The 27,865-nt window shown below is 38.2% G+C and overlaps 2 protein-coding genes across 3 annotated transcripts; one reads left to right on the plus strand and one right to left on the minus strand.

The window, feature by feature from the left end:
• Positions 1 to 436: 436 nt before the first annotated feature.
• Positions 437 to 7,678, minus strand: LOC119742666 (homeobox protein goosecoid-like). Its single transcript, XM_038218816.1, has 3 exons — positions 7,265 to 7,678; positions 4,408 to 4,604; positions 437 to 829 (listed from the first exon to the last, which is right to left on the minus strand). The coding sequence occupies exons 1-3, from the start codon at positions 7,509 to 7,511 to the stop codon at positions 449 to 451; spliced, it is 825 nt and encodes a 274-aa protein (XP_038074744.1). The 5' UTR covers positions 7,512 to 7,678; the 3' UTR covers positions 437 to 448.
• A 6,464-nt stretch (positions 7,679 to 14,142) lies between these two features.
• On the plus strand, positions 14,143 to 26,668 carry LOC119742667. 2 transcript variants are annotated; one of them, XM_038218818.1, is made up of 3 exons: positions 14,143 to 14,477; positions 22,298 to 22,443; positions 24,782 to 26,668. In XM_038218818.1, exons 1-3 carry the CDS (start codon positions 14,271 to 14,273, stop codon positions 24,804 to 24,806), a joined length of 378 nt encoding a protein of 125 aa, XP_038074746.1. In that variant the 5' UTR covers positions 14,143 to 14,270; the 3' UTR covers positions 24,807 to 26,668. The 2 variants fall into 2 exon arrangements, with proteins under 2 accessions (XP_038074746.1, XP_038074745.1); XM_038218817.1 differs by lacking the exon at positions 24,782 to 26,668 and having other exon boundaries at positions 22,298 to 22,551.
• Positions 26,669 to 27,865: the final 1,197 nt, after the last annotated feature.

Genomic DNA, 27,865 nt, shown 5'->3' on the forward strand with positions numbered 1-27,865 from the left:
CAAAGTAACCGGCAAATTATCTCGTCTACATTTGACGTCATATAGTTAATATCGGCGGGAATTTACAATCATTTGAATATTGGTGTTGTGCATGTTTATTCCTCCCTGGTACTCATTCGGCTACAGCCAGGGTTTGGAACTTGGTGGATTCATTCGGGTCTATCGTTATAGTACACAGTCACACCACTGTCTCCAACATGCTTTAGGCCTCCAGCTGCTGTTGTAATTATAGCAAAATCCACATCATAAAAGCAAGACAAGACGCCATAAATGGTGTTTTTTGCGTTATGCCTTTTCCGCAACACGATTTATATTCGCGTATTTGCATAGGCAAAGCTGCCGCGTGCGAGTGGCTTGTTATAAATAATGCGCCTCGGTGTTTTTTTTTTCGGCAAAGATCAGACTCAAAATTTTAATACAGAGCCTTTTTTTTAAATTTTTTTTTCACTCAGAATTTGGGAGTTGTACTGTTAGGCAGGGCATACATAGACCTACTGGCAGGGTCTAACCCTCGACCGATCCCGCCGAATGGCAAAAATGCCCCGTTCGGCAAGTCCCCACCTCTGACGGCTGGCTTGGCGGTCGGTTGAGAACCCGGACTGTTATTGTTGTTGTGTTCGAGGTCCTCATCGGAGAGGCTGTTCTCGTCTAATCCGTGGGCCGAGTCCTCCTCGCTTTCTTCGGCGTCGTCCTTCCGCTGGCTGCCGCTGAGAGAGTCACTCCGGACCGCGCTCAGCTTGCTGGCGGCGTTGGCGGCGGCACGCTTCGCCATCTCTTGCTGTTCGCGTTTCTGTTTCCGCCACTTAGCCCTTCTATTTTTGAACCACACCTATGGAAAAATAAAGCAAAAAAACGAAAATGGTTCTAATTAAATAAAATCATTTTTTCGTGCGATTTTGGAAATCTCTCTCAGGTATTATTTTTTCTTCAGCGGTAAAACGCCCAAGTTTCTTAGAGTATCCTGTTTTACGGTTCACTTTCGTAAATGGAGACGGCGTGGAGTTTTGACGTAAAGGAAATGATGTTATGGCTTTCAAGTGATAGTTTCGTGTAAAAATTTCGTGGTCATGCCCATGATTTGAGAAGGCTATACCCCGCCACAATTATTTGTTATATTAATCAATCATCTCAGGAATCAACAATTCCCCTGACGTTTATTTTGGCAAATTGCTTCACAGGATTACGGAGTGTTTAAATCAGAATGTTAACCGATTCTTTTTTTTTTCAACTTAATTACAGTTTTTTTTCAGTGCGTTGAAGTTGTATTTATTAGTTGTTTTTACGCAATAATTCTACTGATACTAGCCTCTCAGCCCATTTTCGGCCGTCATTAGTTCTTGATTTGTAGAATATTAATAAAAGTCATAAATTCATGAGATGGAATAAGTCATAAATGTGTTGCTCTCGGGAAATTCTTGGAGAAATTTTAACTACCCTTATAGCAGTACAGCATTGAGGTAATTAATAAACAAAAATTCCAGTTTTCTTATCAGCAGCTCGTGGTTCGGATGCCTCGTTTAGATACTTGCATGGGATTACAGTCATAAATCTTTCGATAAATAATTTGTCATTTTTTAAAGGTGGGTGCTCTAAAAACCGATTGCAATGCTCTTTCCCTTCACAATTATATATGTTTACTTTTATAATAATTTATTTCATGAAGCTATGAATGATTATGTTTATTACTTTTTGATTCATTATTTTTTATGTAATTTTATTTTTGTTTTGACGATTATATTAAGCATTTTCTTCGTTCATTTTATTCTTTTATTTATATAGCCTATTTATCAATTTTATTTTTTTATTTTATTTATTTAGTTTTAATTATAGAATTTATAAATGAATCGTTTCTGAGAGGGTTGAGGCTCCGCCTACTTTGGGTTGCTTCACCCCGACCCGTAACATGTAAACAACATAGCTCGCAGTATAGGCCTGGCCAGTGAAGCGCATTGGAAGACCCACATGTGCAGGCTGCCATCTCTCCGTCTGAATAGGCCAAAGACCTTGCAAACAGGCAACGGTGTATCAGAAAACAAGGGGATATCTGTCAGGGAATCGGCTTACGAAGGGGGAAGCCGCTATTCTGTCTGAAATCGGCAAAATAAAGATTCACATGGCCCTAAACCGGATAAGGGACAATGGGTTCCACCAGCACAAATTGTCACCGGGTAAATTCTTCGCTCGTACCCGGCGGTGAAGCTCGCCTTAGCCGGTAGGTTGGCAAAACTTACGCGGATAATGAACCCTCGTGTATTTATATCTCACATATTCCGCCGCTGCACAGACACAGCCATTATATGGCTATATAGTTTTGATAAATGATAGAGTACCTAAAATCCGATTTCGTTCTAAAACCGTAAGCTTCTTTCGAGAGAGGCAATAAATTCGTTGATTTTAAATATTGAAGCGTTTCTTCCCCCCCCCCCCTCTCTCTCTCTATCTCCTCGATGCGTCTGCTACAAATTCACTCCGCGCCAGTTGATTATGAAAAAGCCACCGACTCTCGGACTTGTGTCATTACACGCTTCTGCTACAGATACAAATTTAAAGGACAAAAGAAATGATGTGTTTTTGTTCCACTGTGAATCCCAACAAAACTAAGCGATTACGCGAATTTGCCGAATGCGGTTCTAAAAGTAAATCCTTTTTTTTCATCCGTGAATATAGCACTCCAGTGACAAGCCAGCAGGTCCAACAACAGTGGGTACATAAACTAGCTGGTTCGGTAACAACGGTAGGGAACAAGGAGTGAAAATAACAACCACGAGACACAAACAACTCCCAGCCTTGGATACCTGGTGTAAATACCGGGTCCTCTTTACAATCCAAGGAGCTTGCGCCACAAGGCTATTGAAGCTTAATTTGATTTTTAAAACCCGCTCTTGCCCTCAATCCCTTAATATTTTAAATCAAGTCCAGTGATCATGATCCTCGCTCGAGGGGCTATCGTGGGGTTGTTATCGGGCCGTTCCGGACCCGATGTTGTCGGCCTGGAGCAAACCTTACTGATCCGCGACAGACGAAAGAAAGAAATAATGTAAGACCCGTCAAGCGGATAATAGTATAAGCAATCACCACCGAAGAAGAGGTACAAAGACAGTGGATGAAACAAGCTGTACTAACGAGGAGATATTGTAACGGGTGACCGTTGGGACATGATGCAAGGGTGGTAAACAGGACCATGGATGAGTCCGGATTGCAGCCATGGCGATCTCATTATGATAAGGGCAGTTCACAATTTACAACCACATCATTGTAGAATTACAACATTTTATAGAATTTGTTTATGTGTTTGTGTGTGATTTCTTTTATTAATGAATTTTTAATACTTGTAATTTTTTGGTAATTACATTTTACAGAATGTGTTTAAGCGTTTGTGTGTGATTTGTTTTCTCAATGAATGTATTCTTAGTAATGTTTGATGCCTTTTTCTATTGATGCTTTGTTTATAATGTAAACTGATCATTTAACAACTTTATTGTTGCCGATCAGGTTTAATGTGAATAAAGCAAACAAATAAAAAATAAATAAACTAAATAATGGTTTAGTATATGTCAAGAGAATTTCTTCATTTTTACGAGAAGGCAGGTGTTTTTTTTATCACACAATCTCCTTGAGATAGTCCACCCCTCTCCTTTACATCTGTGTCGATATTATCGCAATTTGTTTTCTTCTTTTCGAATCTTCGTGACATTTTCTTGGCCGATGTCTTTCCCGAGTTTTAACTCAAATATTATGAAATGCGATCGTACCGTTCTTGTGAAATACCAAAATGTGCGATTGCAGGATACTCATTGTTTCCTCAATGAAATGGTGTACTACGTACGAACGTTCATTTGCTGACTGTTTTACGTGAATAATGAACGGCTAAAACTGTTCTAAATGTGATTCACTGTTTGTGAATTTTTTTTATTGCCCACCCTCACTGAAAGATTGTCTGGGTTAATTTTACCCCCAAATGGGTAAAAACTGCAACTACCAAAAATTGGGTTGTACGATAACCAATTGTTTGGGTTAGAGTTTCTGTTAAATTCAATCAAAAGTTGTAGTCATACAAGACCAAATTAAATTTAGTATTGTTTGACAACAAATTTTGGTTGAATTTAACAGAAATTCTTACCCAAACATTAATTGGGTATAGAACAACCCAATTTTGGGTAGTTGCAGTTTTCACCCTTTCTTGGGTAAAATTAACCCAGGCAATTTTTCAGTGCACTTACTTATAAGTGGTCTTATACTCCGCTACAGATGCACTGTGCTCCTCCAATTTCAGAAACATTCCAGCGCCATTTGACAGTAATGACATTTGCACTCTATTCTGCAGAGTCTCTTGAGGGGGCATTTAATTTGAATTTCTAAGACTAATGTGAGGGTTTCTTTGTTCTACCAAGAAATGGGTTTTTTTACCTCGACTCTCTCCTCCTTTAGATCCACCTTCATGGCCAGTTCTTCCCTCAGCATCACGTCGGGATAGTGCGTCTTCTCGAAGGTAGCCTCCAACTGCTCCAGTTGCTCCTCCGTAAAGATAGTGCGGTGACGCCGCTTGCGTTTCTGGTTACGGGCGAGTAGGTCGAGGTGAGGGTAACCGGGGAACGGCGCGTAGGCTAAGGTAAAACATGGAGAAGGCCATGGTAAAAATCAGAAGACTGAGGTAAAAACAGATGACCGGGAAGAAAAATTTGACGCTACTTTTTGTATGACTGATTCGTTGGTTTTTATTAAAAATTCAAATTGCTGCCAAAGGCTGAATTTATTTTAGTGTTTCCTACCAATTACCGTGGCACGTCGGAAACTTTCAATGTTTTCCTGGATTCTTCGTATAGGCCCATGCGTAAAACGGCATTTTGACTTGTATTAATTTGGTATTGTCATGACTACAACTTTTGGTTGAATTTAACATAAATTATAACCCAAACAATTGGTTATAGAACTACCCAAGTTTGGGGAGTTCCAGTTTTCACCCTTTCTTGGGTGAAATTAACCCAGGCAATTTTTCAGTGAACTTTTTAAAACTATAGTTTGTTTTCCATGCAGGATATAATGTTTGGAGATTATTTTTTAAGAATTCGCCACACGTCCTTGCTCTTCAGGGAGAGACGGCCAACCCCCAGACACTGACATTTAACTGTGGCGGCCTATTAAAGTAGATTGCCATCTTATACACATATATATTTGATAGTAGGAACAAGCGGCAATTTAACGCAAATATGTCTGCTTTAATGGGCTAATCTGTAACATGTCTCAATTATCTATGAGTGTTTAAACATCCCTCCTAGATTTATTTTTGTCTAAAGAACAAATTTCATAAGAATCACCGAACGACATCGTAAATTTGGCGCCATTCTTTGTTACTTGATCGCCGTCGATAACGGGGAAATATGGATTGTCACGTTAACTTAAGTATCTGCATCGAATAAAATAAAATTGCCAATAAAATCCACATCATTACCATTAGATTACCATACTGATTAAGAGTTCGCATATACAGTTGAATCTCGATAAGTCAAACATCAGAGGAATGGGCTCAAATTTTGGGTTAAGCAGAGTTTTGAGTTTTGTACTCATCAACAATTGACGGGGATAATTTTTTACTTTGAGTTAGAAGAGGTTTTCACTTATCGAGATTTCACTGTATTACAAAGCAAATGTTGGAAACGGGAGGGAGGGGGCAATTTTCACACGATTTCATAAATTATCAAATACAGTAATTACTTTTTTTTCTGGTTTTATTATATATTTGAAGTCAAAACCACATCATTGCTGTTTTGTTCATTTTTAACATAGAGTAAGCAAGTTTGATTTACTATTTTTGTTACTCCAAATATAAAAACGAGGACTACATTTCAATAACTCAATAACTTTTCCTTTCTCCACTTTGAGTTTTAAGCCAATCTTCCACTTTCCCCTACGGTCTATACCCGGCCGTACCCTCGCTGAAAATTACTATCGTCGAAAAGACAGAATTTTTGACATGTTTATCCGACAATGAACGAATGCTAATTATGTTATCGAGACAGAGACAGAATTGTATCGTGTGTATTGCTATATTATTACGCGAGATTAAAGTGACCATCTATAGTTTAGTGATACATTATCAAGAAAAGTCAAATTACTGAGACGGTTTTCAATGATTCAAACTAAGGGAAGATGTCTTTTGAGAAAGCACATCACAGAAAGCAGATTTTCCGAGAGGATATGACAAAAAGACGTCTTTTTGAGATACAATTTCAGGAAGACTTCTTTCCGCAATGACGTTGAATCTTGAAAAGTATATACGAGCGTCTTTTATCTGAGTACTCGGTATTTTGGTATTAAGTTACAGTGATCATATTGTAAGTAATTAGAATTTTTTACATTTTCAATGTGTGTTTTTTTTAAGTGTGCCGCAGCAAAAGTTGGTAGCCCTAGACCATGGAAGAAGCCAGAAGACATTCTTGACAAAGTATAATTTGACGCTTTGCATGCGGTTAGAATTGCGAATGACACCATGAAAAGCAATCTCATGTGATAAATCATTGTGTAGGTTCTGAGAGTGTCCTGAAAGAAACGACCCTAACAACGATTCGTTAAGAACCAGCATTTCTTTACAAAATAGATGTCCACATGGTGTCATCCGAAAACCTCAATTTGACCGGTCTTAATGGTAAGCCACATATTCGTACAAAATAATTTATTCAACAGGTTCTTTTTAAAGTCAGTATACCTGGTTCGTGCCCTGAAAAAGTAGAGGACACGTATTCCTTTCGGCTTGCAAATTAAGTAAAAAGATGCCTTGTTTTGAACTATTAAAAACATACACTCAGTGTTTTAAAGTAATTTTCCCCAAAATACTGTTTCTACTTTGTACCACGCGCGATTATTTGCCATAAAACGATACTGCTGGAATTTAAACATTTGAAAAAAATACGCTCCGTAAGCAAAATGTATGATTACTTTACTTGTTATAGTTAACATGTAGTTTTGTGAGAGTTTGTTAAAGTTATTGAGGTTCATATGAACTGTTTCTTTTTCATTTATCTGGGACCACAGTTTCTCGCGGCTAAGCGGAACAGAATTTTCTTACTGAAGAACTGTATGATGAAGTCAAATAGTCTATCACGTGACAACTTCAAAGTTTGCTAGTCCGTGCGCTTCGTGATGTGGCTATTATAACGCGCATCAAGACTAGCCAAGTAAAGCTAGTGAAACGTTTCTTCTCCCCCTAAACTTGAAGTTCTTTGAAACGTAAGAAGCAAAAAAGAAAAAGGAAACAATATTGACTCACCCAAATAATACTCCTGGGGTAGCATGGAGAAGTGCGGATGAGAAGCCATTGGGAAATACGGGCTTTGTCTAGTGGTTGGATGGTGTAAGGGATAGGGCCTCGGTGCCAGTATGTTATCAATGGTGAACCGGGACGGAGGGCTAGGTGTACTACCCGCGGTGGCCGCAGCGGCTCCGGCATTGAAGTAGGCGGCTGCCACAGACCCTAAAGCCGATAGGCTGACTGGTGGCTGCGTCCCTATGTTCATCTCGTATCCGAAGGAACTCCTCGCGTTTTAATGTGTGCAGATTACAACAGACGATCCCCTTAGCAGCCGTGCACACGAAGTGTCGTGAAAAGCTTGGTACCACACTCACTGTACCTGACGGAGTTAGTCCTAGGTATGCACTGAGCCGAGGTAAGCTGCGGTTCACCATTTGTTGTTACGGGACAGATCTGCTCATCAGACTTTTGCAGTTTGATTGGCCGCTCAGTCGACCAATAGACAGTCTCGACTCGAGGCCGAGGGCGCGGATGAAGGCTGTAACGCAAAGCATCGTGTATAGGTTACCCACCTTGACACTTTGGCGACGCTTTTGCACTTAGGCTCCCTATTTAAAGTTGCAACCCTAAAGAAATGTGATTTTAGCCAAACTGTGTGCCGTATGGGGCACTGTTAAAGCGACTCCTCTTCCAGGATGAGCTTTTTGCATATGCATTTAACAGTTTGACAAAAAAATCGATGGCTTCATTTACTGCTGGAAATACGTATAGGCAAAAATCGCTGCCGCGTCAGATGTAAACAAAATTGGGATTTTAAAACTTTTTCTCCGTAAACGTAAGACACTGTGTTGATGTTTATGAGACCCAAACCCTTCAAATGTGGTTTGTAAACAATAGGAAGGAATTTAATTTTGTTTTGCGAACCCCGGACGAAAGTACACCTTCAATTTCGTTTGTTAAAAAAAACCCACAACTTTTTCAGGGTTTAACTCGTATCCTAGTTTATGAAATATAATATTTGTAGGGTTCTTGAAAGTAATTAGTCGGTTTTTACCACTGTGGCAGTTTTATCCGGCAATACTTCGTATGATACTTCATTAATCACAAGTTTGCTAGACTCATATACAGGTACGTGTTATAAGACCACACAAAGGACTGTGCGATCGCCTAACTGATGGTGATTCTGCAAAAGCAATTACGGGAAACAAAGTAGGCCTCTAAAGCGTACCCTTAAGTGTGATCGTCTTATTCATTCCACTGTTGTTTTCGGCTCGGAGGAGACTCAAAATCGGATTAGGCCTAACCGTGTTCTTGCACTCTCTCGTGAAGATGAATTGGGGGTTTAAGGAACCCTTTACTCAATGGCCACCTACCGAACAGGACCCTTTTAAGACCCCTTGTTCTTTTTTAAATACCAAAGGTTTCCTCGGATTATCATTATGCTTATAAGTGATGTGCTCTTGTAAGAGGTATCAGGTACTTTTCTGTAGAATCTGTTGTTGGAGAGGTTCTCGTTTGTGGCTTAAAGTGAAAGTCAACAGCACGGCAGGTGGGCCAGGTGATGGTTACATTACATCCCGCTTTGGGTTTGTTGGTGAACCCCGACGACATAGTCATTTTGCCTACTCATCTTGCCTAAAGGAGACGGAGGCAAAACTTATTTTATGAAAATAGTGGCGTCAATCGGTGGGGGACGGGGGACAAGTCCCCCCCCCCCCACTTTTGAAATGGGGAGGGGGATATCACATCGTTTGTCCCCCCCCCCCCCACCTTTTTTATCCCCGATTAAAAATGGTAGCCTATTATGATTATATAGTCAGAATAGCTGATTCAATGACTCCAAACTTGAAAATGATGTTTAAATGATAATCTTTTGCTAAAAAATGGCTACATTGGTCAGAAATTGCCTCACATCACACCACAGAGCGTTTAGAATCTAACGTTTGTTTCTGGGCCCCTAGGGGCCCAGAACCCCAGGCCGTTACTTCTCATAAAGGTATGCCCTCCTCACTTTTGAAAAGCGATTGACACCCTTGGTTTTCTCTGATGTTTCTTGGTTTTTTGTTGTTTTTTGGGGGAGAGATGGTAGAGGAGTGGGATAATCAATACTTGAGAAAGAAATGACGATTTGAGAAAGAGTTAAAGACGATCAAAAAAATACTATCTGGAACGAAGAAGCTGTGTTGACAGCAGAAAGTCCCCATTACTCGGTCCTTCCTTCCACTAGCAATAGAAAATTAGGGCACCCATACACACACACACACACCCACCCAGACTTGTTTCACATACCTAGTGTGGACTTTCCTTTCTTTTCGTGTAGTTAAGGAACACCAGTGGAAAAACTCATTTTTCTCAAACTGTGAAAACTCTTACAACCCAATTTTTTTTCAATGATTCCCTTTAGTGTTTCTCTTCATTCTGCTACGGATAAACCTAACCCAAAAATGCCTCTAAACCTGTTTTCCAGAAATGGGGAAACACTGTGTGGACGTGGGCAAGTCCACACTTCGTCGCTGCTACCTACATTATGTGGACGTCTTTTGTTCGGAAGTCCACACTGCGTATGTAAGACAAGCTCACACCCACCCATACGTTACATACCAAGTGTACGGTGGCCCTGGAACGACATTTTAATATTGATCTTTTTAATGTGAACCTTGTAACCTCTTAATATTGACGTTGTACCTTCGCAATATACACGTTGCACGCGGCTTAATATCGCATTTTGGAAGTTCTTCCTTCTTAATGTGAATGTTCCAACTTGTTAATATTCACGTTCGATCTTGTCACACCATTGATCATGCTTGATGTCAACGTTGCACCTTGCTTGTTCGCAATATGAACCATGTACCTTCGCATTGTGAACGTTTGACGTTGCATCTTGTTAATATCATTGTTGAACAGTCCTCCTTCGCAATGTGAATCATGCATTCTAAAAAGTACGAAGTCCTTGTCAAGCCCTATAGTTTAATGTCACTTAACCTGGGCGTCTACCTTGTAGTGATTTTTTATCATGACTCAAGGCTCTCTGTTTTATTTCACTCATCTTTTATCATTCATGTTCAGGCTAACCATAACCCAAGGTTGGGCATACATGTAAAAACATGCATCCCGAAGCAACTTTGTCATTGTTTCAAATAACCCGATCTAATCATTTCAACCGTTTACTATACACAAATTTATACCGGTTTGCTTTTTGAATGTAATGATTTCTTTCTTCCTGTACTTTCATCTTTGCCATATCCCAATAATTTTTGACTCGCCAACAGGGCTCTTTACCAAATAGTATGAAGATCCCCGCTGTTTTGACGAGCATTTGGTTTTCGGGCTACTGCTAATAAGTCCAACCCTACATACCGCCCCCCTCCCCGGATATCCGCGCCTGACCGCAACATGAAGAATATTCGCAATTGGCTGACGACCAGTCATGTATGCATGAACTCCAAGCAACCAACTTTGTATAGGGTGCCCCGGCAACACGTGATTCGCGCTCAACGCAACGGTGCGGTCGTGATGCGGCGCTCTCTCGCGGGGGCGGGTTATAAAAACGTCTAGCCCCTAGACAAGCTCGAGTATGGCGGGTGTATGCACTGAATAAACAATTAAACAATTGACCGAAGCCACTTGTGCCCCGCGCGCTGTCGGTTTTTACAATGATTGACGGGAATGGGACCGTTGGTGAAATCCCCGATATTTCCTCGAAGTAATAAATATCAATGTATGCCCTTACTATTGTTGTCATGCTTTATAAGACGTGGATATTATTTCGTAACGGTACCACCGCATATAAATGATGTTCCTTTCAATTAAATCTTTAGATCATACTCTTATACTAATTAAATACGCGGATCTCGACGGAAATCTCTCGTAACTATTATTAAAAACACAAAAACAATCTGAATAGGGCTTGAAGGATGTAAAGTATTATGATAAAAGCCTTCTTAACGTGATCACAGAACACTGTTTTGCATTATTGTAATTGACGGAGAGTATACTGTCAGGAAATTAATTAGTCTCATGAATTGAACACATCTTTTCTAGTGAAACAGCGCTCATTAGCCTGAACATGAATTATAAAAGATATGTGAAATAAATCAGAGAGCCTTGATTCATGATAAAAATCACTACAAGGTAGACCCAGGTTAAGTGACATTAAACAGCTGTCAGATTGAAACTCCATCATAACTGGTTGTTTAACTATAGGGCTTGACAAGGACTTCGTACTTTTTAGAATGCATGATGCACATTGCGAAGGAGGACGGTTCAACAATGATATTAACAAGATGCAAGGTCAAACGTTCACAATGCGAAGGGACATGGTTCATATTGCGAAGAAGCAAGGTTCAACGTTGACATCAAGCATGATCAATGGTGTACATTGACAAGGTCGAACGTGAACATTAACAAGTTGGAACATTCAAGGAACAACTTCCACAATGCGATATTAAGCTACGTGCAACGTGCATATTGCGAAGGTACAACGTCAATATTAAGAAGTTACAAGGTTCATATTAAAAAGGTCAATATTAAAATGTCGTTCCAGGGCCACCGTACAAGTGTGGACATTCCCTTGGTTTCGTGTAGTTAAGATAAACCAGTGAAAACTCATTTTTCTCAAACTGTGAAAACTCTTTCAACCCAATTTTTTTCTATGATTCCCTATAGTGTTTCTCTTCACTTTGCCACGGATAAACCTAACCCCAAAATGCCTCTAAACCTGATTTCCAGAAATGGGGAACACTGTGTGGACTTGCCCCACACAGCGTCGCCTCTACCTGGTTTATGTGGACCTCTTTTGTTCGGAAGTCCACACAGTGAATGTAATGCCTACCCACAGAGTTAGGGACGGCAACTTATGCCGTTGTCTACTTATCCTTCTTTTTAACACAAATACATGAAAAAAAGTAAAAAAGGAACAAGAGCGCCCCTAGCGTCAAATGATATCCATACCCCCTCCCCCACTTCCATATCTCCAGGCGGCCAACATGAATCAAATTGACGTCACGCTTCATTTACAGATGCGTTTGCTTACGAGAGCATCCAAGGTCTCATAAGAAAGAGCAAATATGTAAACAAAGCGTGACGTCATCATGATTCAGGTCCATTGGTCTAAAAACTTCTAATTTTACGAGCACCCCACCCCACCCCATCCCCAAATAAAAGTTATGCAATATTTTCTGAAAACCTATAAAACGTGATTCCAGAAAAATATACCGATTTTTTTATTTTTATTTAAGACCATTGTTGTTTTTGACAAGAACATATTATCGGAAGTTTTCCCAACTTCATGTTTGTAAATAATTCATTTTACACTGAAAGATAAAATACATTATTCTCCTACACTTTCTTTTATCAGCTGATGGTTGCTATAGTGTAGGAAAAGTAAACAAAAGTAAACATATCGATTGGCCTAATTGCAGTAAGCCGCCCCTTGATGGCATGAAGCCAAAAACGATTTTCTTGGCATAACGATTGATGCTTTCTCTAAGTTGATACAAATGTAATAAGTTCACGCGCGCGCGCTGACGCGCTAAGTGCATATGGGGCAAGAAAGGCCAGTTCGGCTTAGCTTTTTGAGACCGCTACATGAAAAATAAACCCCTTCATCCGCCATATTTTACGAATTGATAAATGGCAGTAACGTCCTGGGAGCGACGGGCAGTGCCTCAATTCAAACTAAATAAACAAGTTGGGCAATTAGTTCCGAAGTAAGACTTGGAATTTGGACGTTAAACATTTAACAGGTTGTGTTTAGTCTTTGTAAAAAAGTACGCCAAGCACCCATTTGTACTGATGGGGCATGCCGACCGCATCTACGAGCGGTGGACCAAATCGGGGTGCTTTTCCAATTTATTAAGTAATTTTTGCATATATTCAATTCACGTGACAAAACTAAAAAAACACTTTGGCTAGCACCCACTTGTTCTGGTGGGGCTAGTGAATGGTTGGCAATCGTGCCAAGGTTTTGGGCCCAGTGATGCCAAGCATGGCAAGGAGGGGCAAGCGTGCCCCGTTTTATGGCAAGCGTGCCAAAATGTTTAGGCAAATAACTTTAAGTAAATCGAAAGATAATTTTAACTGTTCCGTTATAGTCTATCAAGGTATTCACTGCCATTTAATCAAGTGAAACATTGACCAAGGAGAAATAAAATAGCGGCTCACTGACTATGCCAAAAAGTCCAGTCATTGTTTCGATGCGTGGTTTTGTGTGTTGTCTGAGAATAACTGTGGTGAAGGGTATTACCAGATTTTCACTGGATTTTCTTTAAACATCTTGATTGTCTGTGTTCGAATATTGACTAAAATGCCAGCAGTTTTTCGTTGGAATCGATTAAAATGTATGTGTAAAGGCCGACATAAAACAAATAATAACATAAAATACTGAATAATAACACTAAGTAATTTATGAATGCAGTATATTGTTTTCAAAAATGAGAGTAAATCATCTTTTAATTAATTTAATGGGTTTTGATATATTAATGCCCAATTATTGAAATCCCATTGAATTTAGTATAATTTGTCACTTGTCAGCGATCATAATAGCGAGGGTTGGTAGCGTGTAACAACATTACGCTTTCGTACTGTCCTCTAAATACAATAAACTCTGTATAACTTTTATTAAACTCTGTACAAATAGGTTCATGGAAAGACTGCAAAATTATTTGTTGAAAATTCATTTTAAAATTATTCCAAGCCACAGACCTCTTCAAGAAATACTGTAAATTTCTGTATGGCCTTCGTTTGGCTAAAGTTCATCATAGTTCAATTCGAAATCTCCCCACCCCCATATGTTATTAAAAAAAAAAAAAATGAGCCAATCACGAGATATCAAGCAAAATCAGAATGCATGTCACGGCATTCAGCAGCCAATCAGCAAGAAGGAGGCTGAAAAAACTTGTCAGCAAGATATAAAAAACACAGGCAAACTTGCGATCACTACATTCTACCAACAACTTCCCGCTTAGACAAGCAAAATATTACCGCAACTTCTACTTGTCAGGAGCGACAATAATAAGCTGGCAGAATGTCCTCAATTTTGAATCAACGTAAGCAGCAGTCGAGGACCAAGGTGGACATGCCATCTACGGCGAGAGAGGCAGGGCTTGTGAATACCAGACGGGAGATGGCAACGGAACGAGAGTACCGCAGACGCCAGAGACTCAACCGAGCATTCAGTGCACTGGCCACCTGTATTCCACCGCGATTCTTGGGCAAGGGGACCAAATTTGAGGTAGGCCTTCAAACATATTAGAGTTAGGGCGACACTGTTTGTAATCTCCCTCCCCCCCCCCCCCCCAAATCACTGAAACAAAAACTCTTCAGACCTTTAAAAATCGCTGCGCTTTTGGTTATTAAATCGCTGAGTGCATAACATTCCTGAATCCTCAAATTTTAATATGATTTTTCACACATCGTAAGGTACTCTTAATCAGACTTATCCACTCCCTTTTTCTGGATTGCACAACAGAATTATCCTCAAAATGTAAAATCACGAAAAACGACCTGTGCCCCTTTGTTTATTATAGGCCATGTTTATTGTTTGTCATACAGAGTGAGACCCCCAAAAAAGTGACCGAATTTGAAAAATATTTAAAAAATAATTTGGCTCGCTCCAATTCATAAAAAAACATAGAGATAAAGCACATCTTATTGAGTTTTACCCACACAGAAAAGATGACACAGGTTGAGTAAATTGTTTTCATGTTTGCAATGTGCCATACGAACCTCCTAATAGTTAGGTTAAAAAAAACTGTTACACGATCGATGTTGGGTGTAAGGTTTTTCAGAAATGTTAAGTGAAATTTTAATTTGAAAATGGGTAAATTAATTTACTTTATATCTTGGTAAATACATATAGTTTTGTAAAACTTACTTTGGAAATCGGTAAATTAAGTTACATAATCTCTTGATAAAAATACTTCGGTAAAATTTTACTGAATCCCTGGTAAACATTACTTCGTTTTTATGTAGAAAGACTAAAAATGTAACTTTCAATTAGGTAGAGTTTTAATGAATTTGTATGTAAATTTTCTGTTTGCCCTTTATTCTTGTAACCGAACTGTTTTTGATTACATAGTTAAGTTGTCTTAAATAGAAACTTAAGGGACGTCTGTTTCAAAGATCTCCTCTTAGTGATCCCAAACGGCCGTCATCGAGACTCCCCGTTGAATTACTGTTGGTTCAATCTTGTCCAGTTTTTTCTGAGAAAACAAAAAGATAAAATACTCTACATTTCAATTCAATGTTTTGTTATTACAAACAAAAACCATATAGAACTTTTCAGATCCTTGGAAAATTACTCAGAAAACATGGCAATAGCTAAATATGATGCAAACCGACTCGGTGCCGAGTGCCCAAACCAACACCACCGGTTCGAATTCACAGCAATAACTCGAGTACGTGCATATAGTAACTCACGTATTACGGTCAAATAGCCAACATGATCGTCACGCGTAACTGACGTGTTCTTACATCTTCGGTTCACAATTGCCAAACAATGTGGTTAGAAACTTATAGGCTTGGGTAATTTCTAATCTTACCTTTTATCGACTCGATTCCTAGGCCGACGACGTATAAACTTGGTGGCTTTTATTGTTCGAAAAGTACGAAGAAGCTTCACGCGTTTGTCTTTTGCGATAGCACACTGCAAACACATGAAAACCACATGGTAATCTTTACACAATGGATGACAACTTTCACTGCAACTGTGTAAAGTTTGCCATTGGAAAAGTAAAACATCGGACGTGTTTACATAATTCGTGTATATATACGTAACTATTTATAGTAAAAAAAAATCTATCTACATTATAATTCTGTAAATTATTTTCGCCAAGTTTTACTGGTGTATTTGCTTACCAAACTGTTTTTACCACTGATTTCATGAAAATTGGGTTCACAAAACTCTTCAATAAAGCTGTATTTGTTTCCAAAAAGTCTTTAACCCTAACACCCTGTATGTGGTGTGAAAAATCGTAAAGGTTTTCCTTCTCATGTTGGTCAGAATATACTTACTTAAGTGATTTTGATCAAACTGCTTATTCGTTGGTGAAAAGCATTGTTTTTGTTCCGATTTTTTTTTTTTTTGGCTTTTTCGCAAGTTTGCAAAAAAAACTTTCTTTTTGTTCTGATTTTTTTTGGCTTTTTTGGCAATTTGCGAAAAAGCCTTTCTTTTTGTTCTGATTTTTTTTTTGGCTTTTTCGCAATTTGCAAAAAAGCCTTTCTTTTTGTTCTGATTTTTGTTTTTGGAGGGGGCTTTTTCGCAATTTGCCAATACAGCTCCATTTTTTAAAATTATTCTAAGCATTTTGAACAACCTTAAACTGTATTTAACACTCTAAAAAGTGACTGCAAAAGGATAAACATAGCATAAACATTTATTAAATGCGAAAAAGCCCTCTGTTCTGTTTGAACAGACATAGCTCTAGTTTTTTCTTTCTTTTTGTCGCCAAAAATCCCATAGACTTTGTACACGATTTTGCTGTGCGGCACTTTTGGCATTCATCTTGGTCATACATTGTTCAGCATATTCATTGTCCTTATGGCAAAGTTGTGTCCCGAAGAGTGACGTCAATTTTTCGTCATCAGGGGTCACGTGACGTCATCACAAACTTGCATATTTTGAAGTCCTATATCTACAGAACTGTAAGCCGATTGGGTTGAAACTTGGTATGTGGCTAGACCGGGATGTGTTATAGGTAAAAAATGAGGTGACGTTATGATGACGTCATCCTGAGATTTTATATGAATATTTGAATTTTTGGACCTTTTAGCCATATCTCACGAACGCATCATGCACAATTAAAAATCCTTTTTGTATTTGGTTTGTTAGGTAATAGGTATTTGCAGAAAATTTTGAAAAATGTGTGACGTCATCATGACGTCATTTAAAATGCGATTTTTCAAAACACATATAAGAAAAGGTCCGATTGTCATGAAACTTGGTGGTTGGGTAGATAATGGTACTAGTATGCAAAGTCCGAAGTGACGTCACGATGACGTCATCGTTTGATTTTTATGATTTTTAAAATATTTATCATTTCATTCTGCTTCCAAAATTACACACTTTCTTTCATCGGATTGACTTTAAACTTGGTTCAAACCAAGACCACAATGACAAAATGAGCATTGAGAAGGGTTTTCAAGATGACGTCATTGCAGTGCATGTGACGTCATGTGATAAAATAATGTTTTAGGAATTATTCTAAGCATTTTGAACATCCTTTAACTGCATGAAGCACTCTGGAAAGTACTGCAAAAGGACGAACAAAACATAAACATTTGTAACATGCGAAAAAGCCGTGTGTTCTGTTTGCAAACAGACATACAGCTCTAAATGTTTTTATTCTGATTTTTTTTTTTTTTGGCTTTCTCGCTAAACAGCGGAAAAGCCTTTGTTTTTGTTCTGATTTTTTTTTTTTGGATTTTCCGCTGAACAGCGGAAAAGCCTTTGTTTTTGTTCTGATTTGTTTCTTCTTTTTGATCTTTTTGGGTCCACCCCAAATCCCATTGACTTTGTACACGTTTTGGTGTGACCCACTTTTGACCTAAAACAAAGTCCTATTCCAATGAAACTTATCTCAGGTAAAGACCCTATAGTGAAGTTGTGTCTCGAAGAGTGACGTCATGATTACGTCATCATGGGTCACGTGACGTCATCACAACCCTGCATATTTTGAAGGCCTATATCTACAGAACAGTATAAGTCCGATTGGGTTGAATTTCGGTATGTAGGTAGACCGGGATGTGTTATAGGTAAAAATTAATGTGTCGTCACGATGACGTCATCGTGCGATTTAATATAATTTTTTTAATTTTTAGAGCTGTAAGCCATATCTCACGAACGCAACGTGCAAAATTGAAAATTCTTTTTGTATTATGTTTGTTAGGTAATATGTATATACCCAATTTTTTTTAAAATGTGTGACGTCACGATGACGTCATCAAAATGCCATTTTTGAAAACACATAATATGGGAAGGCTCAATGGTCATGAAACTTGGTGGGTAGGTAGATAATGTCACAAGTATGCAAAATCTGAAATGACGTAACCGTGACGTCATCGGTTGATTTGTTATCTTGTTTTTGATTTTTGGGTCCACCCTAAATCGCATAGACTTTGTACACGTTTTCTAGCTGAAACGGCTAATAAATCTTTGAACTATTCGTAGAGAACAACTCCGATTTGATTGAAACACAATTTATAGGACAGCTTATATCTATCCATCTTTGTCATATTGTTGTGGTTGCAAAATTTGGCATCTTTATAAAAAAACAAAAATTAGATTCAATTGTCGGTATTCGGCCACAGTATATTACGCGCCGGAGCTCTCTGACCATAAAAAGTAAACAGCGCCCTCGTTCGTAACGGCAGCGTTTCTGTTGTATTGGGCGCGAAAATCGAATGATCTGAAAACAGAAGTTTGTGAAGATCGGATACCGAGTCTTGACTGTTGCATTCCGAAGTGGTCATATCGTGATCTTAATCTTATTGTGACTGCACTCTCCAACTGTAAGTTGGGCACCAGCCCTGCATTCTATAGTTACTCCGTAAGTTGTCAGGTTCATCCAGGTATGTGAAATAAGAGAGATTTTGTGACTAGTTTGAATAGTTCTTTGGGAAAGATTCCCATCTGGCCATCACTTGTCACCCTGTGGCTGTGCGTGCACCGACATCACTTGACACCATACTGCCCTATAGCAGTATACTGTCATGACTGTACTGTAGCCCTGTGTGTAGTAATCGGAAAGATTCCAATTTTGGCCATCACTTGTCACCCTGTGCACAAACCCTATGGGACCGGTCTGAAAATTTCTAAGTGTTTTCTCAGTAAAAATCCAAAATTTGTCCCTGCTATTAATTTTGACTTTTTTTTTATTTTAGGACATATTAATTATCACTTTCTCATAGCTGATAGTGAAAGGTCATTTAAGGGAAAAATGACTGATGGCCAGATAGGCCTATGTGAATCTTTCCTTTGACTTTTTTACGGCATGTCATCCCTATCGGAAAAAAATGTTGCAAACTGACGCTACTTTCGAAACAGAAAAAATACATTTGTTTTTGCTTACCTTTGTACCATATACTCATGATACTTCAGACTGTCAGAGAGTATACCTTCATGTGAGAACTGTAAGGAATATGTTGACCAAGTCTTGAAGAGAGATTGGTAGGTGAATATGTAGTGAATTTGTATTTGCCACTGCATGTTTCCTTTCTCGGTTGAGGGCCTCCTCTATGTCAACATGTGGCGGCATGCAAAATTCACTAAGTTGGCCACACGTTCGCCTACAAATCTCTCTTCAAGACTTTGTCAATATATTCCCTTACAGTTCTCACATGAAAGTGTACTCTGCTACAACTACAAGATAAGCAAAACAAAACATCTTTTTTCTGTTTCGAAAGTAGCGTCATCAGGATGGAACATTCCTTCCTCGCTTTGTGATTGGTAACACTGATACATAGGTCATTACAGGGAAAAATTAGTGACGTCTGCATATAGTACTATAGTGGTGTTCCTTAACGTGGCGCACTTTGGTGTTTACCCTGACCATGGCGACCTATCCTCATGTAGTGTGTTGACAAACTTCTTTGTTGACAAACTTCAAATTCATTCAGTGAAATACTGGTTATTTGACCTTATTATTTAATGCTTGCTATTTAACCTCTGTGAACAATTTCGGTGTTATGAAATTTTATTGGGCACAAATCAGCTGAGTGTTCCCCAACGTGGCGTACTTGAATAAATCTCGGAAAATTCCAAATTTACATTTCTCTAAAGTTGATAAATTCTGATAAACCATAATATCTGTATTTACACACCCAACTAGAAATGTGTTAGAGAATTATTTTCTTCATTTTGGGGGACATTTTCAAAGTGTTCACTGTGCGATTCGATATAAAATTGGAAAATCACGCCAAAATAAATTAATCTTTAAACTTCGTAATGGGTAGATATTGAAAGTCATGATTCAAGAACGGGAGTGTGATTTCAAAATGAGGCTAAAGACTAGACTTTGTACATGTCCATCCATGGTCCCCTATGTCCTGTTCATCGAACAGGCATAGCTCTAGTTTGTTTTTTTAAGTTACAATTGAACAATGTTCTTAAACTGCATTCACATTCACGCTAAAATGAATGACAATGGATGACTCTGAAGCAAATTTGGGTGATAATCTGTTTAAATTAGTAGGGGAAAAATACATTAAAATTGGAGGATTCAGGACTGTAAGGAGTTACAAAGGCGGATCTCTGGGGATGCTCCAACCCCCATCCCTCCCAAACCCCCGTTCAGCTGCCGGAAAAGGATGTAATGATACTAGCAAACTGGGGCCATTAATAATAATTTGACTCAAAGTTCATCACTTTATTCTCAAATTGCCTTAGAATGGGGGAGGGGGCGTGCCCCGGAACCCTTATAGCAGGGTCACGCCTTCATTCGCCCCCGTCTCTTATATGCATTTCACGAAAGCTAGATCCGCCCTTGGTTAACTTTTCACAGTTTGCTATTACACATGTTTATTTTGCTATTTAACCTGTTGTGACTCGTTTTCAGAATCCTGTCATTCGAATTCGTTTTCGGACTTGCACACATTTTGCGGTAGCAGTCATGTTTGAATTCCGTTTGTCAGTTTTTACGTTGTCATTTTTTTCGGATTTGTTTCTGTCATTGCTTTTACAGCTTGTGCAATAATTCTTAAATGCGATTAAGTATGTAAATATTTTCGTCATAGGGCCTCATGTTACTCTAGTTTTTTTTTAAGTTTTTTTTTTGCATTGTGTGATTAAAAATGATGATGTTTTGATACATTTTCATTTGTCTCTCATTTATTTTTCTTTAAAATTCAAATAAGAGTTATCGTGGACCTGCTATCCTGCCAGTTTAAAAATTTGGGTTTTTTGATAATATATAAAATCCGACACTGTTTTCACGAACTGACAATGACGTGCAGTGTCTGTCAGTTCGTGAAAACCTTAATTACACACTAGTAATGACGTACTACATAATGGATGACGTCCAACTAGGATATTTAAAAGTTGACGCTATTTTTAGATATCCAAATAATGGTGTGTTATTTGGATTTCTAATTTGTATCATACATTATGGGGTTTGCCACCAAAAATGAACATCAAACGACTGTCAAACCCGTTATTGAGCAAAATAGCTCTAAAATGGCGGCCATTTCAAAATATCCCAGATGACCGCCATCTATTGTTAGTACGTCATTGTTAGGGTGGTATTTAGATCAGTGTATCAAAAATATGGGGTTTGCTCTCAAAATAAACTTCATACAATCTTCATAGCCCAATTATTGAGCACGAATAGGTCTGAAGGCCGCTACGTGGTACACTTTCTCAGTAGAGCAAAATCAATCTAAAAATCACAACATTTACTCCCATACACGTGCATTTTAAACTATGTTGGGAATCCAATATGGCTGCCAATTTGGACTAAAGCCGCTTTTAGTTTTCTAATTTTCTACACAATGTCTTTGTGATTGGGGTACTCTTTTACAGTCCTTGCATGAAATATACAAAGCATTTATAACACTACCATCAAGTACATCATTCGTGTTGAGTTAGATAGATAAAGTCACCTTTTGGGAACAAAACAGCGAATGCAAAATATTTTCCCCAAAATTAGTAGGTATAGCGACCTCTAGCGGTGACGTGATATATGCCAAATATTGTTTGATTGACCCAAAGTTTGTTCATAAGAATGTCTAAAGCATTTCATTTACGGTAAAAAATATGCCAAATTACTGTTTTGACCAAAAAATGCATGGGAGAAAAAAGTAAAGCGCCCGCTTGTGGTCACCCGGAACGCCTCACGTAAGCGTGTTAATTAAACTATCAGGCTTTAAAAAAAAGCTCAGGTAGCCACCAATATCACGTGAGCGATTGAATACGCGGACGCGTTCCTTTCGTTGTAGAAAAGAAAAGAAAGAATAATCTTCAGGTACACCGACTGAAACTTTGTCAATATTTTCAATGTCCATATTTGTTTCCCTGTGTATGTATCTCTTTTGTGTATGTATCTCTTTTGGATTAAGGTACTGTGTGGAGCTATCAGTTACATTGACGAACTTGTGGATTTCATAGTACAACACCATGTAACATCTACCTTAATCCAAGAGTGGACTCCTGCGGGACAAGAGGGGGCGTCTCAGGGTGAGGTGCGAGAAGACGGGAATCAAAGGTTCGTGAAATCCCGTCATTGCAACGTGCAGCAACGTCGCGTACGTGAGCTCGCTTGACCTTTATTTCCAGGTCAACCGGAAGGTCAAAGTTAGGCGAATTCAAAATGAAGACATTAGCCTGAAATCAAAACAAAGCAAAATTTCTTCCGAACGGTTCACGGTCTGATCATAAAACCTAGTGTGAGCTTGTACCATGTTACAAAGATGTTATAAATTTTGTTATGTCATCATGACGTCATCAGATATCAAATTACAAGCGATTTCAGGGAAAATTTTGACAAAATAGTTTGCACTATATCTTTTGAACTAAATAGAGTATCGTGGGGTTTTTTTCGTGAGGTTGTAGACTATGCCGTGAGAAACATTTCTTGTCCCCAGACACAAAACCGCTTGACATTCACTTCCGGTGTTACCGGAAGTGCAATAAAAACCGAATGTAACTCAAAAGCGGGAGCATTTTACTACATACATATAAATTATGAAAGTGTTTAGTGAGAAATGCCAGTCACAAAAAACAGTGTGATGACGTCATCATTCAAAAGGGCGCCCCCTAGCGGCACGTACAATATTGTTTGCTTTCTTTAATTTGAAATCCATCCGTTCAAATTTTACGAAATCGCCCCTTGATATTCTCTAATTAACCACAGATAACTTGGCAAGGTTTCAAATTCATGACGTAATCAGACCGGAAGTTACTCCTATGAGAATTTGAAAATGATCATATTTTATATTAAATTTTATCATTTCATCGATGTTGTATATCTTCGTATCCCAAATAACGATATCCATTACAATGTTCACCTTTTGCTTCCAAATACTGTGACGTCATCAAACCGGAAGTTAGGTGTTATGAATATATACACTTATATTTTCCAGAGACTGCCCAACTATATGACTGACAACTGTACAGGGTGAGTCAAAAAAAGCGGAACCCAAACCCCATAAAATATATTTCATATTTAAAAATATGTAGCACCAAAAATAATTATGACTGGAAAGCCAATTTTAAAAGTTACATTTGGATGAAAAATTACTGAAATTGCTCAATCCGTCCAAAGAATATCACCATTTAAACACAATGACCCAAAAACCTGTCTCGTCCAAAAAAAACCAATTCATTTTGTGTTTTGACTGTTTCGAACAACAAAGAAAATGACACAGAATACTTGTTTCAACAACTGTCACCAACTGTAGTACACAAACAACCCTGGTTAGGCAAACAATATGATTTTTAAAATGTCCTTTTTTTTAAAAGGACGGGCCTTCAAAGGGATTCTGTTGAATATTTTTAATGTTTAAACTGAGATTTTATCGCTGGTGATGTTTGAAGACAATTGCGACGACGATTCTTGAAATCGCATTTTTTTTTGGACGAGACAGGTTTTAGGGTTATTGTGTTTAAATGGTAATATTTTCTGAACGGATTGGCCAATTTCAGTCATTTTTTCATCCAAAAGTACCTAATGAAATTGGCTTTCCAGTCTTTCTTATTTTTGGTGCTAAATATTTTTTTTTAATATTTAGGTTCCGCTTTTTTTGACTCACCCTGTAGTTACTCCAAGTCTCCTACTTAGACTGTCCAGCTTTCGGGTCCAAATCGACGTAGGTCAGCCTACTTCTTTTTCTTTCCTACCACGTTAATTGTCTTCACGAAATATGGACATTGGGATCCATCAACCCTTTTATCCCCATTGGGCACAATTTGCTCCAACCTTCTCATTAGATACAGTGGTGTGTTTTGGAACGCCAAGTGGTCCCCCGCCCACTCGTTACCGGCCGTGCCGTATTCAGCTTTTGATGTCGGGGGGGGGGGGGGGATGGGGGAGGGGCAACCGCACTCGCACATCCGCGCCGAAATGTAGACATGTTTTTTTTTCCTAAAGGGGGCGCTCTTCAAATCTGACCACTAATATGCATACTGACACCGATTTTCACAGCGCATTGTAATGGCTTTTTTTTTTCATGTCAGAACTCTCTAACCATTTATGGAAATAGGGGGAAATAGGGGGAAAAGGTGCCCCCCCCCCCCTCCTGGATACGCCACTAGTTACCGCTGTACCTCTTTAGCACACATTCTTACGTGTAACCAAAACGTCAACAGCGCCCTCTTTTTAGGTGGTGCTTTCTGATTTGTTGTCGAGGGACGCGCTTGTATTGTTTGCAGTACAGGGACGAAAAGAGGGGAAAACGCGTATAAACACTGTAATAAGGCAACTATGAGTTTAATATATAACTAAATATACAATTACACAAATGTTGCAGAAGTTATGGGGTATCATAATTATGATGCTGGTGGAATTGTGTATGAATTAAACCCGTACATTTTTTTCTCAAAAGACAACACAGCAAAGGTACACTGTAAAACACCTAGTAAAATTTGAATTGAAAACAGTCAAACTGACTACAGCGGCGCGGTCAGCTGCGTGCAGGTTTGACTATTTTTGGTCATATTTAACTACTGTGTTTTAAGAGTGTAACTGTAAGAGAACAACGAGATTGACTGACAAACGAATGCCAGTCTTGACGTTTTGTACGCCTGCAAAATGGCATCGAAGACGAAGTCAAGGGTGCCCATTACCACCCGAAAGCCGTACGAGGAACTTATGGTACCATAATAACCTGTATTTACATGTATTCTATAATTAAGAACGTTCTCACATTTCCTACACTTATATGAAACAAAGTATTCATTGTTGTTGCGTGAGATTGTACTCGTTGTAGTGGTAAAAAGGGAACATGGTCGTTTGCGGAGTAAAACGCTCAGGCGCGGTTCTATTTTATAAGAGAATTGATATGACTAATTTCCATAATTAATAACTTTGATGAGGGGTATACAAATAAATTTGGCGATTAAATTATTAGAGTAAATAACACAGAGGTTCTGTCTGGGGATGTTACTGAAAAACTGTTAATTCATAAAATTCAGTTCTATTATTTACGCTTTTTCATTGAGCTGTTATTGGAGATGGCTTTTCCTGGTGCCTACAAATTTGTAATATAAAAGACTCCAAATGGTTACCCAGATTTGAAGCAGATATATGGTAGTTTTGGGCAATACTCAGCAGTTGATTTTTTTCTTTATAATCAGAAATGGTATCAAAAACATACAGCAGTTGAATATTGGGTTTTTTTGGTTCCCCCCCCCCATTTTTATCCCTGCGTATTGGAACACACTGTCATGTGTTTTATTGTTTCTAATGTGTGCTATTGTAGATAGGATAGATTCATTTAATAATCATGTCAGCTTTTGCTTTGGAAATGTATCAAATGATGACATCGATACTTGGCAGTATAATTTGAGAGGGAGGAGAACGAAGTGTATGCGTGGGTAAGGCTCCAACTTTTAGTCCCCTCAATTTGCATTTTTTTTTTTACTGACAACAAGACAGGTTTAAAAAATCGAATTCCTGACATTAAAATAATTCATGTTAACAGCCACATAAAAAAAAAAATCATTTCATTTATCTGATTTTGCTCCGATTATATAAGGGCCGTCTAAATTCATATTCGGGACAAGTTCCAGACAAGTTGCAGACATTGTATCGGGTATAAGTTGCAGGATTCTGAACAACTTCCCCGCAATATTCCCGCAATGAAGTTATCAGTATTAGCGAGTCAAGCAATTGCTAATGAATATTTCCCCAGAACATGTCTGGGACAAATGCAGAGCTTGTTCCGGACAAAGTGAATGACTCTACCCACAACTTATCCGGAACTCTTCCTGAATATGAAGTGAGACAAGCCCCATTGTACTTTAGAAATACATCTGGAAATTGAGCTGAAGGCTTGTACATTGTTTATTTATTGTGCAGTATTAGTCAGGAGGCATTTTCTTTCTTGAATTTCGCAGTCTTTCTGTGTTGTTTTATTTATTTTATAATGGATTGCATAATCTCGGACGATAAAAAACCCTTTTTTCGTCCGCTTAGGGACAGGTGAGACTTGTCAGTTCTGAAAGACTTAATTGTCAAAACAGAATGTGCGTAAAACTTAACTTTTATTTGTGTAGAATTAAACAAAAATAAAATTAGCTGGTTAATTTAACTGTGTAGATAAAATTGTATAAATCTTATCACAAATTGTAGGCTGTCTTTTGGAAAATATAAAACCCCTTCCACTCCCCAGTGACACTACCCCTTTGACATTGATCAATATTTTGGTTTTGAAAGGCCCGAACCTCCCCTTCCCCAAACTAGCCCAATTTAAAATCTAAATTAAAAAAAAAAGTGCCGTTTCAATATTTTAATCAATGAATGTATTAAACTGTAAACTAAACTGCATGTGTAAATGGTTTGTGAATCATGCGGACCGGACACAAAACTTGAAATATGATTCTTAGGTGAATAATGTGACTTGCAGTAGTGACTACGCAGTGACGGTTTTGTTTTTGTTTTTTGTTTTTAATTTGTTCATAAAAGAATTTACCTGTGCGTACTTGTACCACTGTTTTCCTAACTTACCCAGACTGCCAGGAGAATGTTGTATGCATTTTTTTATATCAGTGATCGAGTAAGAATTCAAGTACCAGTATCAAATCTATAGTAGTTTTTGTTTGAAGAGAAAGATTTGTTTCATATTTATGTAATTTTTGGTTTCAATCATCCTAATCTAATTGATTGGTCAGTGTCTTAAGAGTTGAGACGTCTTCACAAGTAGACAAAAATAATCATGAATCCCAATCCTAAGGTGATCTATTTTGTTTTTTAACTTGCGTGAGCTCAAAGCACTGAATATGTAACATTAAGGTCTCATTCAACCAATTAATGTTCTCAGATGCAGTAAAATAAAAAGTATTGAACAAGTTGAAAAAGTGCAAATGTATGGTTGAAAGAAAATGAAATTCATAAACTCAACATCTTTTGTATTGAAGATAATTTATTTTCTGTATTTTTTTTTTCGTTTTAATACCAAAGGTTTCATCTAGGCCTCAATACTTTTGGGGATTTTATCTGAAAGCTCATGTGTGCAAATGGACGAGATTTTTGACAAATTGAAAGATTTTAAGGATTATCTACTCCTGAATATAAAAAAAAAATTCCGTGGAGTCATTTTTATCCCTTTGTTCAAAATGACTAGCTAGATGGACAATCTTTAAGCTCCTAGCCGTACTTATGTGGTCTAGCTGTCGTTCGTGTGGTGAGATTAAAATTTTAAAAAAAAAGTAAGAAAAAAATTACAGTGTAAAAAAATAACTTAAAATGTTATTGATAGTGTACTGGAGTCTAGAAATTGTTGGATCACATCCTAGTGTATCATAACAGTGATAAATGGACTGTGGTTCAGATCATTAAAATAAATGTGCCCCTTGTATACAATATCAGCTGGTCTTGTCTTCATTGCTGTTGTTGCAATTTCATTTCTATTGTAATTGCTCATGTTAAGTTGAAAGGCATATAGGATCATTTGCTTTTCATGTATTTT

Source organism: Patiria miniata, unplaced genomic scaffold (assembly GCF_015706575.1).
Source record: "Patiria miniata isolate m_02_andy unplaced genomic scaffold, ASM1570657v1 HiC_scaffold_6, whole genome shotgun sequence".
NCBI lineage: Eukaryota > Metazoa > Echinodermata > Asteroidea > Valvatida > Asterinidae > Patiria > Patiria miniata.